We start from the raw sequence: 14,716 nt of genomic DNA, 5'->3' as shown, positions 1-14,716 counted from the left end.
CTTAGTCATATATATTAATAGAAGAGTCACAGTCCAATTCCTGGGGCTCCTCCTTTCTCGACCAGACGAAGGAGATATTCATTCCATTCAGGCAGGTAAGGGCTTGGCTTCACCCCATGTTCTCTTCTGCTCTCGGTTCTTGAACATGTTGGGAGATTAGAAGGCAGTTGAAAGAGCTACTCGAAAGCTTGATGAACAAGCGAAAAAAGCCCTATCTATATTTTCTTAGCAAAGGGCTTTTCCCTTACTAGTCAAGTGGTAAGGTAGGGCGCTATTCGGTGAAGAAAACAGACTTTAGGAAAGTGGTTCAGGTAGCTTAGCTGGTTAGAGCAAAGGACTGAAAATTCTTGTGTCAATGGTTTGAATCCACTTCTAAGTAGGCAAAGGGTCCAAAGGATAGGTAGCCGAGAGTGAGCTTTTAGGATTAGGAAGTAAGAGGAAGAGTGAAGGTCGCCCCTATCTTGTTGGAGGCAAAATTTCTAAAAAAAAGCTGTGGATTACTTGGATTGATTCTCGCATCCCTATGCCCAAAAGGATAGGCGAGTTCGGTGCAAGTGTTCATCGATCGGGTGGATCTATATGCTCCGGGGGCTGAGACAAGGTGTAGTGCAATTTGGTCAGCGCATCTGTTTTGGGTATAGAGGGCCATAGGTTCGAATCTTGTCACCTTAATTCTGGTCTTTTTTTTTTTTTTGGTGTCTTATCATGGGTTTGGATTTGAATCTTGTTTTCATTAAAATGGAATCCCTAATCCTTGCAAAGGGGCTCTCCTTTTTTTACAAAGGATCGGGTTTATAGGAGGAATCCTTTTGGCGGATATTGGGGGTTTGTTTAATACTAAGATGACTCCGGCTAACATGATGGTGGCGTCAGGAGCTTCTGGTGCATCAAGCCCGGGAGTCTACCAAGCGCCAATACCACCTGTTCCACAGCCCCAACCTCTTGCAATTGAACTCGATGGTGGTGGTGCCGCTAATAAGAACGTAGAGGTAGGGTTGTTCCGCCTGCAGAAAGCTCAGCAAGCCACAACTCTAACCAACCCATTTTGGATGTGCCACCTCCTCTAGAGGGCGACCAGGCATCTCACCAATTCTTATATGCAACATCATCTTATCACAAATTTAAGAATGAGCACAACCACACTTAATTAATTTTAATACCCATATATAAATCCAACAAAATTGGGAGTTAATTGAGATGTTATTAGATGTGATAGGATGTATTGAATTTTAAGTAAAATACTGATATGACAATCTCTTATTGGATGGTGTAAAACATGAGTTTTACATCCCATCTTTAACAAATTCAACTCAATTCATTTATCTGAACCTCGAAAATATAAAAAAGCCTTAATTCAAATTTATTAGCCTTTACAACTAGGTAGAAACTTATATATATGTGTGTGTGTGTGCGCGCGTGCGCTCTTAATTGTATATGTACACATGCACATAGTTACAAACTAGTTTCAAGTTAAATATGTCACTTGCATAACACAAACTATTGTGCTTTTTAAATTTTTTTTTAAAAAAAAATTATGGTCATTGCCTATTAAATGACTTTTTACAACCTGTACCGTTTACAACTTTTGATTTTACCCTAATGAAACCTCATCGTAACACTGCTACCAAAGCCATTACTCAAAATAATATGCTGTGGCGACATTGTTAGCGAAGATGGACAGAATAAATAGAAGCAATTTGGAGATAAGCTTTTAGGTCACCAAAGTGTCTCATTAAATCTGGATCAACCAATGACCATTTCATGGAGCTGTCATACATGTTAATAGGTAAACACAATAACAACATAGCACATGAAGAACTGCAGAAACAAATCTAATCCCACAGTTCTAGGACCTCTGGCTTTCCTTTAGAACTTGGGAGCTTGTACAGAATGCTCTGAAAGCAACTAGACCTGAAATGAGAATGCCAAGCAGAGAAAACATTAAATATTATCTCCAGACAAGTTTTATGTGAGCAAAATATATCTGACTTTGAAATCAGAAACAATTATATCTAAAATCATCCCTAGGAAACATTAGGTGTTCTTGCAATTTCATTACAAAGGCATCGATGCTTTATTGACAGAAATCCTAAAACCATAAAATCAACCCCATCCATAATTTTTACCTGAAATTGCAAAGCCTTGAGGATATTATGTTATTGAAGGAGTCTGCCAACAAAATGGCCAAGAAAGGCTAGTTAATGACATTCAGCAGAAAAGATCCACTCCTTGGTAAGAACAGACAGGAAACGTTGTTCTTGCAAACCTGAGGTCGAATTGAAGGAAACCCTAACCAATATCTTAAGCGAAAGTTGCAAGCACTATTTGGAGATAACAGTGACCAATATAAGTGCAATGAAACTGCCTGTGGTGCACATGGCTGGGAGATGAAATGTTTTGTAGTAATGGTAAGTGCATGGGGAAAGGGTAAGGGGTTTGAATTTATTCAAGGTAGTCACTAGTCAGTGACTGCCTCGAATAAAGTCACCCTCCAAGAAAAGAAGAATAAGGAATAAGAAGCGAGTCTAGGAAGAGAATAGGGAAATTTGCATCAACTTTCATAATAAGCCTTGAGTACACGTTTGCCTAGTATTTATACTAGGATTATACAAAGCTAACACCAAGAAAAGCTAAAGTTCGGTTTTTTAACTAACAACTCATACAACTACTTGTAACAATCGATTTAACATTTCTTGGTTAGACATAGTCTTGCACTACGTTCTTGACCCTACTCTCATGTCTTGTCTTCCACACATGCATAGTGATGCTATTGGGCTGGATTGCAGCTTGGGCTTATTACACCAAGGAAATGGTGATTACAAGAATGGCACCTCCTATTCTCCTTTTGTAAGAGTAAGGAGGAGAATGGGGGTGTGTAGGCGTCCAGGGTTTTACCCCTTGGGTGGTCCCACTGGCCCATACCTTGAGGGAGTTACTCATTATAATAAAGTAAGGTGGAGGGTGACATCATGGGTTCTAATCCCACCAAATGTGTAACTTACCAACAAAAAAATATATATCACAAGAATGACCACCAGGATTAGATCTTGGTGAGCTCTTTTCATCTCTTCCATGTTCCATCTAACGAAAATTTACCTTCCCAGTAAAAGAACATGAACTTAATACCTTAAGCACTCTGATAACAACATAAAGGGTGTGCAGATACAGGGCTTATAAACCAGGTTTTAACCTCAGCAATGTCCAAGACATCCATTGAAAAGTCATTTATCTGCATGATATTAAACTAGCAGTAAGACATTGGAGCCACTATTAGCGTCTGAATATTTCCTTGCAAAGCAATTTTGGAGAATTGTTCAGAAGCCAAGAACTTTGCTAGGATTGGCACTTAAAAGTAAATACTTTAAGAACCAAAATTTCATTTAGGACTCAAAGGCAAAGCCAAGTGCTACATGGAAATGGAAGGGAATTATCTCCTGTCAAGGCATCCTATTAACCCAACCTCAGTGGCAAATTGGATCAGGTAAGGAAATTGACTTGAACAACGCTAATCAATTCCATCCAAAGCTACAGATTTTATCTAGGGTGTCAAATAACCAGATGCATACAGTGAATGATTTGATCATCCCTGATTTAGGTAGCTGGAATGTTGGACTTGTTAAGAAGCAGTATCACAGTGGTGATTCTCGGAACATCCTAAATCAATGCTTTTCAAATTTTGGCTTTCCAAGCACTATAATCTTGCCATTTTGCATAAAGGTGATTGGTTAATATCTGGTTAAGAAGACTTACCAATTATTGATAAATAAGAACTTGGATGGAATTCACAACTAATGCACCGGTTTGTTCTTTCAAGGACTAGTCTGTGGCGTCTTAAAATTCATTTCAGAGTAATTACTTTCATGTGGCAGCTCTTTAGCAATAACGCGTAAACCATCAAAGTGAAACTACAGCATAGAAATTTTCCTGTTGAAACTTCATGCTCCTTTTTGTAAAAATGCATAGGAAACCTTAGATCAGCTTTTTCTGGATTGTGACTACATGCAGACTATTTGGTTTGGATCGGGCCAATCGATTCAGCTGATGAGATTCAACTGCACTCAATTGCACAGAGGATCATTGTTTGACTGGAAAATCTTTCCAACAATGGGATTTACTAAAATTCTAGTTTTTTTTAAAGTGCTGTTTTGAAGGCAACATTTGAAGTACTAGTCAAGTACTGCTTCATTCCCAAAAGCTTGTTAACCTTAGGTCGACTGAGACTGAAACTACTTCCTCACATAATGTGGTAAATATAGGAATTAATGATTGCAGGGGATTTTGAAATTCGAAAAAAATACCATTGGAAAGGATCTGCTTTTATTTGCAAAGATTGAAATGGCTCTAGACTGTTAAATGGGTGTTTCTCCTAGCCCGTTAAAACCTGGCGATCGTCCTTGTTATCAGAGTGACACTTTATGAGATTTGAAGGAAGGGCTATAGGGAAGCTTTAGTTCTTTTGCATATGGATAGGATTTGTAATATATTACACCATAAACAAAAAGTAGGCTGGGAGACTTTGGCTGTTTTTGAAGGATTTTTTTTTTTGGATAGATAAATGTCAAATTTTAAACCATTGATAGATAACTTAAATTTCGACCAAACTACAGGTGGGTAAGTTGCAATATGCTTTTTTTTTTTTTTTTTTTTTTTTTTAATACAAGATAGAATTCTACTCTAGAATAATCTAAGTATATATGTGTGTGAAGCTCCCTCCTGGAGACTTAAACCCTGACTCTTGCCCCCTACACCCCATACCCTACAAGCACTTATATTTGTGGAGTGACCATCGTACCAGAGATGTGCGGTTTTTGAAGATCTAGAAGTGCTACCAGGAATGTTCCACAATCTACAATATCGAGTTGTGCCAGAAATACTATTTTGAGAAGTGCAGAAGGAAGTTGAAGCAGAAGATAAACTTTTGTGCTCCTTAAGTGGAATCCCATGATTTTCAGCTATTTACTTGCATTTACTTTTCTTCTTTTTTTCATTTTGCCTCTCCTACTTTTAGTGCTCTATCCTTGTAATTATTAAGTGTCTAACATTCTACTATACTGTTTTTGTTTGTTAATAATAAAAAGGGACTCAAATACACATAAATTGATTCTTCTTTAATATATTTGTTTCAAAATTCCAAAAAATTGGTAAATGTTGTTGCGAAAAGTGAAAACTCTGTTATTCTACATATAGGGAAAACAAAATTTTTTGTTAAAAAAATCCGTTCAGAAAATTCTACAAAAGCAGACCAAAAAATATAAAAGAAATAATTGCATCTCAAACTTTATCACAAAACTGGGATTTGAAAAATCAAAACTTCACGCAAAGTCAGATGCATCCTGCAATACACAAGCAGACTGGACAATCAACTTCACAGACAGAAAATAAGTTAAAGAAAAAGCTCAAAAAGGTGAGCCCTTACAATCTAGGCCCAAATGCATTCTGCATCAAAGAACATGATGGTAGTACACTTATTCAGGCTGAAGATTATACCATCAATTGGCTTTGTCACTACACCAGCTAGCTCAGCTGAACAAAGTCCATTAGAGTGATGCAGCCATTACTATGCAAATTTGCTTATTCAAGAATTATTTTACTGGGTCCATGTGTGAAGTCCAAATGAAGTAAAAGTTGTGAGGTTTTAAAGGTTTACGTATGAGTCTTTTATGGTTATAGTAGTTTTTTTATTTGGGTATTAATTTTATTAGTTATGGTCACTTTTGCAGTCAAGGGCAAATCTGTAGTCTCTGTAATTCCTGCTAACTAAGGGTATTTGGTAGTTTAATTGAGCCTAAAATTTTCTAAAATCCTAACTAAGATTTTATTTTCTTTGGATCCAAATTAGTCTTTTATTAGGTTTTTAGTTTACTAGTCAAACTATGGGTGCTATACTACTAGGGTCTAGGAGTCATTTTTTGATAAGTAATAAAGATTTTATTGAAATCAAGACAGACCCAAGTAACCACTAGGAGTCCTAATACTACTAGTACAAGAAAGAGTGAGATGGAGACAAGTAATAAAATTATTGAGTGTTTTGAGCATTAAGGCATGTTGTCCTTTGTTTGTTCTTCTCTCTCTTTTCTTCTTCTTCTTCTATTTCTTATAGTATTGTTCATGTTTACTGTTCATACAACCCCTTAACACCATAAAAACCTCTCTTTTTCTTCTTCCTTATAAACCAAAATCAAGCCCTTTCTTTTACGTACCAAAACACTGAACCAATCACAAGCATATGTAGACAAATTCTCCAATTTGTCCAATGTCATAGAAGTTGTACCACATACCTCTATTCTCAAAAACAATAAAACTCCAACCCCAAACAGCTTTCTTTCTTCATTTATGTTTCAGTTTGTTTCCTAAGAATAACTTTTAAGATGAAAAGGCCAAAGTAGGTCATCAAGAAACAAGAAGACCATTTAGCAAAAAATCTTATGTAACTTGTAAGGACCAAAAATAGTCACTAAAACTAAAGCAAAAATTGATGTCATTTACTTAGCATTCAGTCCCCATTCAACTTACACGGCCATTAAACAAAATATGACATATATCTTACCACATAAAACAAGGGTGATAGGGTTATGGCTCGGACTTGATAAGTCCTTCAACAGAGCTTCGGTACTTTGCAATCAGATCCCTGGTAATGAAATAAATTAATAAATAGATAATACATATTGAATTAAAGCACATATTGCAACAAATTTCAAATTATCAAGCAATACAGACCTCCGCTGATTCAACAACTGCTCACTTTCCTCCAGCTTCCGCTTCTGACTGTCAACTGTCTGCAAACAAAACAATAACTCTCAAATTCCCCAAATACACAAACAAACTAAAACAAAAGGTAAAATGAACCCCATAAAAATCTTTGATTATGCCAAAAAAAATAATAATAATAATAACGGTACAATGTCATCCTCCAATGTAGTATGAAAACTGAATAAGCCCGCATTACATTATAGGTTATGTACATGGTTTAGACTTGAGAAACGCATTGTAAATGAACAACTCAACATGGTTCGTTGAACCATTCTCACCACAATTGATTCCAAATAATGGATTCGTATACTCTACAATGCACATAACATGGAAAAGCAAACACCATATAATCAAACACCACCAATAATTCGTAAATCACATAAATTCATATAAAACCCAAGGGGATAAAATAAATAACTTTGATTTAAAAAAAAAAAAAAAAGAGTTGGCAATTACCATAGCCTTGGTGGGAATTGAAGACGCAATTGATTTCAACAGCACCTGGCACTTCTCAAAGTGGGTGTTCAACTCAGCCACCTTTCATAACAATTGCATATGCTAATTAAAACCCCCAAAAAGAAAGAAAGAAAGAAAAAAAAAAGGATTTTGCAAAATATTAGAAAAGAAAATAGTAAAATAGACATGAGAAGGCGTAGCAATAGCAGAGTACCAAAGTATCTGATTGCTGGTCCCTGGTTCCATGGTCAATAACTTCCGCTAAATTCTCCACCATCTGTAACCACCAACATAATAGAGCTGTAAATAAGAATGTAAAGGGGTTAGGGTATTGAAAGAAAGAAAGAAAAGGGGTACATGTACATGTAAGAGGTGGAAGTGAGAGGCGAGTGATTGGTGCTGATGCTGTTGCTGTTGTTGCTGTTGCTGCTGTTGTTGTTGTTGAAGGATACGCTGTTGTTGTTGCTGCTGCTGCTGATAGTGCAATTGTTGTTGTTGTTGTGGATGAAGTTGAAACTGTTGTGATTGTGATTGTGGTTGTGGTTGCTGGGGATTGAGGTAAAGGTGGTCTTGATTGGAAGGTGTAGAGGTGTTACTGTGGCTGTGGGTCGGGATGGATGGGATCATACTCCAATTTCCTCCTCCTCCTCCTGCGTTGAAATTATCCATCTCTCCTCTCTCTCTTCACTCTTTCTTATTCAGATACACAAGAAGGTTGCAAAGCAGCCTTTGTTTTGTCGGTCAAAATTTTTAGTGTCACTGGGGTTTGAATTGATGAAACACCCCTTAAAATAGTCGATAATTTGTACTCCTTTTAGTTTTATGGGAATTTTTTATTTTTTTTTTTTAAGATAAGGAGGAGAAAAATGAGAAGACAACACTGCCAATACTAGCTGAGTTATGGCAATAAATCTCCTATTTCACCTTTAAATTTGGTCAATTACAATTTTGTCTTTCTAAATTAACTTTCTCTTTATCAACATACTCTCATCCCATCAAATACCACTAATAAAACTACTATTAACTATTATAAATTAATTTTTATTACCTCAAAAAAATTATAATAAAAATAAAAATAAATTTTCTTTATTTTATATATAGTATGGTGCCGTTTGGATTCAGCGTTTTCCACTTTTTTTTTTTTTCCCCTCACTTCACGCGTTTCAGGGACAACTAGCACTGCAGTAGCACTGTTCAGTACTGTTCACGCGTTTTCAGTTTTCAGTTTCAGTAACAATAAATTCAATCCAAACGGACCCTATATATTACCCCAACGAATCTCTATACTCCCCCGAACTGATTTGTAAAGCTTTTTTTTTTTTTTTTTGATAACGCTCCTCCAACTAATTTGTTCAGGTTTGAACAGTCTTTTTATTATTATTATTATTTTTTTTTTATCACAATCTTTGTCTCCTCTATTTTATCACATCCATTTTTACCAAATGCAAACACAATCTTCCATTCTTATCAAAGCCTTCACTTTAGCAAATACAAAGCCTCAAGAAGATCAATCAAATATTATTCATGAGCCCTCTTCAAGTATCAGGAAAAACCTTGAATGGTTGGATACTTTGATCCAAGCATTTCTTGTATATTCAAAATTTCTTCTGTTCGTTCAAGGTTACAAGAGTTATTCCAAGAACAAATATCAAAAGAAGGGAAAGAAATTGAAAGTGTATTTCATTTCCATGAAATGCCATCTGACAATTGCAATTCAGATGGCAAACGACACAATGATATTAACTACATTGAATCCCTGTACTTTAGAACATCATTGGTGTTCAAATCAAAGATCTTGCAAATATCTGAAATGGCACATTTACTAAGACCGTCATGCCCATCTACACGATGAAGAAGTTCTTCAAGTTCCTTTGATGGTTGCAAAACCTGATTACAAAGAAAGATATTAACAAACTTTAGCAAAAGCAGCCCCAATGGAAGTCTATATTAACATTAATTGGTCCAAAGCATTCCAATTATACATATGCCGAATTGTTATATAGAATTAAGACAAATTCAAATAATCCAGCTACCATAGTTGGCATATCAATTGCCTGTTTGGTTTGGTAAATTCAATGACAAGGTATAAAAAGAAGGCTTTAATCAGTTTTTAAGAATTTTTTTATTTTTATTTTTTATTACAGTTTTTAAGATTTTTTTTATTAGTAAATAAATTCATTATAACAGAAGGCAATCCCAATACACTGACTGCGTAAAGAAGAAAACACCCAAAAAAAAAAAAAAAAAACAGCAAGCAACTAAGAAATGTACAAGGACTCCGCAAAGTCTAATAACCCCTGTACTGAAAAGGATATTTCAGCTTCACCACACTAAGCTCTTTTCAGCTTCACCACGCTAAGCTCTTGGTCCTCAAAGAATCAAGGGCTATGTTCATTCTAAATACACCACAAAAGGAGGCACAAAGGAGCAGTGTGCCATACCTCCCTACTACTTCTCCCACCAAACCACCAGATCCAACACGCCAACAACTCCAACACTGAAAAAGGCATCACCCAAAAAACACCCAGGAGACCACATATCCCTCGCCATGTCACAATGAAGAAACAAGTGGTTCATGTCCTCCCCTCTATGCTTACACGTAGCACCACTAGGGAACAAAGAGACCCTTGCTCCGTAAGCTTAAGATTTAACCTAAAAAGTCCTCACCAAACAAGCCTCAAAGATAGTGTGTCAGATCTAACCCAGCATATGGAGACCATATAAAAATTTCAAATATCAATGGTCAAAGCAACAAAATAATGGATGATACAAAGATAGATGTCAAGACAACTGGTAATAAACAAAGGGGTGCCTGGGGCAACCCACGGGGGTCATTAACTTACCCATGGAGAAACAACTGAATTATGGATACCATATTTAGAGCCATCATGCTTGGTTTCATTCTCATTCCCCGTAGAAGAGTTGAGAGTTGAAGAGCTATCTGAGACAAGCTGAAGGAGCTTCTCACTTCCCTGGAGGACAATATAAAAACATAAAATAAAATAAATAAGACATTTTGTTTTTTTTGATAGATAAGAATAAGAAGACATAAAGAGGGAAATGTAAATTCATGCATAATACAGCCACAGAACCAAAACATTGATATTAAATGAGCTCCAAAATATTTTAAAACTAACACTGGGGTCAACAGTGACACCATCCAAAAGAAAAACTAAAAACTAGGGGCAAGGCAAATGATAGAAACAGGAAAGTCAACATCTAGAGGCAACACATAAATTACTTATGTGATGATCCCCATACATCTCAAATGAACTCAGCAGTGCCTTACAATCTACTGCCTTGAAGGAAACCTTTTTATCCACCACTTGGGAGGATCTGGTACAGTTCTGTATATCCTCTGTTATATTATGGGACAATACTTTTTGCCAGCTGTTTTCAAACCGTTTTCTTCTGCTAGTCAACTTAAAAGTTGAAACAAATGACTTCCTTTACTAGTGCATTCGTTAATTTATATTTAACATGACAACTTACAAGGTAGCTAGCTATAAGGCCTACCTGTTCTCTACTATGTTGATATAATATGGTTGAAAGCCCAAGAAACATCATGCCACATGAATTCAGTTGTAGATACAAATATTCTTCTTAGAAAAAGTGGAAATTAGTTACATATACACATGCATACAAGTATGTCAAAATCCAATTTTTCTCATCTATCCTAAGACCATTGGGTGCACACATGATTGAAGTAATATATATGCCACAAAGATTAGGGAAACATGTTTTAAGACTACCCATGAAAAAGACATTCTAGTGCATAGTTTCTAAGTGATAATTGCCTAATTAGAGCAGGGTTTCAAGGCATCATTCATGTAAGGTCATCCAAACTTTTGGGATAAATATTTGTTGTGTTAAGTTGAGTTTCAATAGGAAAAAACAAATATTTCAACAGATTTACAATATAGCTGTTACTTGCAAGTATTAGCACGTGAAGAATGCAACTCCAAGTCCCATTTTTTAGAACTTCCCTAACGTACTTTTAGATTGTTGCATGCATCATAAAACAAATTAGGTTGCAAGTCGCAATATGTAAGGACGTGAACACACCTGGAGAGCCCTCCAATGAGAGTAAGTCCGGAATAAAATCCAGAAGAATGGGATATTAGGCAAAGGTAAAACCTATAATAGAATAAGAAATAAAACATGTAAGAATTATGATGTAATGCTTTTGAAAAAATAATATGGATATTGAGATGTCTCGATGTATATAACTTCAAAAATTGAGAATCCAAAATCTTAGTGAAAGTAAACACATACGTACAGTAAATACAGTTGACAAGGGAAGCAATGCAACTGAACCATAGAAGTACTTCTTGTGGATGATATTTCCCCTGATAATCAGATAGCACTTCATATCAAATGTCCACCACTTGTAGAAAAACAATAAAATCTAAATCAATTTCATCCAATCAGAAATTAAATATAACAGATCTACAAGAAACAAATATAAATGAAACAATAAGCAAATGAGCTTGTTAGTTCTTAGGGTCATTATCCAAGAAGCTTTACTAATGGATCTTAAAGTCATTTAGAGGAAATTAAGCTCAGCAGCCCTTGAAAAAAATTTGCCCCTACTCTACATGCCCTTTAACAAAATGGCTAAAAAGATCACAGAAATACTCAAGAATATAATGCCTCAAACTACTTTAACTGGGGTATGTGCATTCTTTTTGGCCTCTCTACTCAATTCCACTCATTGCTCCATAAGATAATTTTTCACATGATGAGTGTCTAAAAGGTTGGAGGTTAAGCAGGACTATGAAAAAATTACATGGAGTGTAAGTCTGGTAAAATTTGAAACAACGAGGAAGGGATTGGGTAGGAATATAAAAAAAGTTTCATTAGCATTCATTATCTTCCTACATATTCATTCAGAAATCCAAGGTCTGCACTGCTTTTAATTTCCGGTATTGGAGAATCTAGTGGTATGTAGCTGGTAAAAGAGTATCTTTTGGGGGTCAACCAAACTCTAGTTTATTACCAAAGAGAAGAAGCGGTGACACAAACAAAGCTAGCAGTAATTTTCAACTTCTGACTTATCAGATAGACAAGAAAAAGAAGGGAAAATAAATTACCTCGTGGCAATATGCCGTAACCTTCTACGCACAAGTCGTGCATTTAAACTGCAAGATTGTAAGAACAGTGTAAAAAGAGCATGATTACAGAAATAATACAAAAAGAAACAAAGTTAGAGCTCTGAACCTGCATACTATAACAGGTTAAAAAAAAATGTAAACTCCATATGATTATTAGTGATAGGCTAAAAGTGGTAACATTAACTGAATTAACATGTTATTTGCAAGAACATAATTGCGTAGTGTATGCCTCTTTGCCAACTTTGTTTCAGATTAGATATCAGCCAGTAATGAAATGTAGAAGAATTATAACCGTAGAACACACAGTATAGCAAAAAAAGGTTTAATTTTTCATTTTTAATTTGGATATAACAATTAACAAGCAATGCGAATGATTGGTTTAGTGGGTAACTCAGTAAAAACCCAAAAATGATTGCATAGAGAATAATGAAGTGAAAAACATTTAATTTTCATAGAAACAAAAAACGTGGAAAAAGATGAAACCTTGACGGGTAGGTAATTTGAACATCTGTAATCTCCTTAGATATAGACTTCAAGAATATCTCAGAGGGCTTAACCCGTGACAAAAGCCGCAGTCCCAACCTATGAATATATAAATATAAAACTCGAGAGTAAAGAAAGAAAACAGTAAGGTCAAAAGAAAGAATGAGGAGTAAAGGAAGCTCACAAATGAATCTTGTTCTTGAGAGTTCCTTGAGGAGCTTTTTCTAGACCAATCCAAGCGTTATTCATCTTTTTGAAAAGAACCCAGAAGAGAAAAGGTGAGAATCAATGAGATTAGTGATGAATCTAAAAAAGAGAAAAGGTGAAAAAGGAGGGACCTTGAGAGAGACGAAATCGATGAGGAGTTCCGCATTGGCGTTAAAGGGTTTGGAATTGGAGGAGATGCTGCGCCAAAGTTCTCTTAGTGTAGAAGGTGTTTGAGAAGGACCTGAGCCGAAAGTAGTAGAAGCAAGCGAGTCGTTGATTGATCGAGTGAAGCACCAATTCTTCCCTTTAATCGGGAACACTACCAATCTCGCTCTCATGTTTACCAAAATAAAAAAAATATAAACTTTACCTCTGCTCTGCCCCTTAGCCCCTTAAACCCTTACCCTACCCCACTAAGCAAAGCAGCCTACACTACACACTAGACTTTGATATCTAATTATGTATTTTCAATTAAATTTTTGAATTTGAGAGTAAGGAAAGGAATCAATCATCGTGGATCTGTATATTCCAAGTCAGTAATATCAATATTGTTACTTTAAATATTTAGACAAAGTCAATGGAATTTTTTATTTTTTTTACAAAAATAAGAATAGAGAAAGGAAAATGAAAAATAGAAAAAAAAAAAAAATTTTGAGAGAGAGATCTGGGCAGAGTCGGCGAGGTTGCAGTTCAGATTTAATTAGGTAGTGTGTAGTGCAAGTACTAGTGGGACATCACTAAACCTAAACAGAGGAGAGAGACGGGGAAACCCGAAACCGAAAACAGTTAAGTGTTAACAAAAAGCGAAGCCGCGACGCGCTTTTACTTTAGTTATAGAAGCCCACGCCTACACACTTAACACTTGTTAGACTTGGTGGACTGTGACTCAGTTCCATGAATAAAAAAGGCTCTAATCCTATCCCACGATGGAAGTCCACTAATTGCTTCTGTTTCTGGCCCAACTGGGGCCCACTGCTTCTACTATCATTCTTGAGAATGATTTCGGGAAAGACATAAGAAAAACTAACCCAACCGCTCCTCAGATTCTTTAAAATGTGATGAAACGAGAAGGGTCGAGTCCAAAATTCCGATATAAAATAAATAAAGGTTAATTTTGCATGACAAAGAACACACCTAAAGTGCTAAACACCAAAATGATGGATAAACATGAATAGTGCATTAAACCTATATCGTCTTACACGTATAGCAAGACTGAGAATTTAATAGATATTAAAAAAATTGAGAGAAAGTGAGAGAGACATGACTCTACTATGCTGCCACGTTCACTCTCAAGCCTAATATTGTACTACTTTGCTGAGAGGGCTAAGTGTAGTGAGTATTGGTTAGTACTAATGGAAGGTTTTTTTTTTTTTTTTATAAGATATGATGTGAGGTTTTATAGTAGGCTTGAAAATTTTACCACGTATTAGTCTTTGCATAAGAAGCAAAGTTATTGACCCCATGTTGTTAAACAAGTAGTAAAGGTCAAATTTGCCTTATGGCCCTTATCTTAGAATTTTTTTTTTTTTTTTTTATTTAAAAAAAAAAAGAAAAAGAAAAAAGAAGCAAAGTTATTGACCCCCATGTTGTTAAACAAGTAGTAAAGGTCAAATTTGCCTTATGGCCCTTATCTTAGATCTTTTTTTTAAAAAAAAAAAAAGAAAAAGAAAAAAGAAGCAAAGTTATTGACCCCATGTTGTTAAACA

At 35.7% G+C, this 14,716-nt stretch overlaps 2 protein-coding genes across 3 annotated transcripts; both read right to left on the bottom strand.

The window, feature by feature from the left end:
• Positions 1–1,681: 1,681 nt before the first annotated feature.
• Positions 1,682–7,993, bottom strand: LOC115989022 (mediator of RNA polymerase II transcription subunit 9-like). Of its 2 annotated transcripts, XR_004091747.1 has the most exons (7): positions 7,570–7,993; positions 7,421–7,483; positions 7,207–7,287; positions 6,718–6,776; positions 6,548–6,628; positions 2,127–2,266; positions 1,682–1,911 (listed from the first exon to the last, which is right to left on the bottom strand). XR_004091747.1 is itself a non-coding variant. In XM_031112668.1 (6 exons), exons 1-5 carry the CDS (start codon positions 7,873–7,875, stop codon positions 6,571–6,573), a joined length of 567 nt encoding a protein of 188 aa, XP_030968528.1. In that variant the 5' UTR covers positions 7,876–7,993; the 3' UTR covers positions 1,682–1,911; positions 6,548–6,570. The 2 variants fall into 2 exon arrangements, 1 of the variants encoding a protein (XP_030968528.1); XM_031112668.1 differs by lacking the exon at positions 2,127–2,266.
• A 753-nt stretch (positions 7,994–8,746) lies between these two features.
• Positions 8,747–13,974, bottom strand: LOC115989019. Its single transcript, XM_031112665.1, has 8 exons — positions 13,142–13,974; positions 12,988–13,052; positions 12,804–12,902; positions 12,300–12,347; positions 11,486–11,555; positions 11,272–11,343; positions 10,050–10,178; positions 8,747–9,093 (listed from the first exon to the last, which is right to left on the bottom strand). Exons 1-8 carry the CDS (start codon positions 13,346–13,348, stop codon positions 8,950–8,952), a joined length of 834 nt encoding a protein of 277 aa, XP_030968525.1. The 5' UTR covers positions 13,349–13,974; the 3' UTR covers positions 8,747–8,949.
• Between the last annotated feature and the right edge of the window lie 742 nt (positions 13,975–14,716).

The sequence above is a fragment of the Quercus lobata genome, chromosome 5 (genome assembly GCF_001633185.2).
Source record: "Quercus lobata isolate SW786 chromosome 5, ValleyOak3.0 Primary Assembly, whole genome shotgun sequence".
Classification (NCBI taxonomy): Eukaryota; Viridiplantae; Streptophyta; class Magnoliopsida; order Fagales; family Fagaceae; genus Quercus; species Quercus lobata.
This window is presented reverse-complemented; position numbering and strand designations above follow the sequence as displayed.

Coding starts and splice junctions, on each gene's coding strand:
- LOC115989022 (XM_031112668.1), bottom strand. CDS start 7,875: ATGGATAATTTCAACGCAGGAGGAGGAGGAGGAAATTGGAGTATGATC. Junction 7,484..7,569: donor CTCACTTCCACCTCTTACAT/GTACATGTACCC, acceptor TGGTGGTTACAG/ATGGTGGAGAATTTAGCGGA. Junction 7,288..7,420: donor ACCAGCAATCAGATACTTTG/GTACTCTGCTAT, acceptor TTGTTATGAAAG/GTGGCTGAGTTGAACACCCA.
- LOC115989019 (XM_031112665.1), bottom strand. CDS start 13,348: ATGAGAGCGAGATTGGTAGTGTTCCCGATTAAAGGGAAGAATTGGTGC. Junction 13,053..13,141: donor TCGATTTCGTCTCTCTCAAG/GTCCCTCCTTTT, acceptor CTTTTCAAAAAG/ATGAATAACGCTTGGATTGG. Junction 12,348..12,803: donor CAAATTACCTACCCGTCAAG/GTTTCATCTTTT, acceptor ACAATCTTGCAG/TTTAAATGCACGACTTGTGC.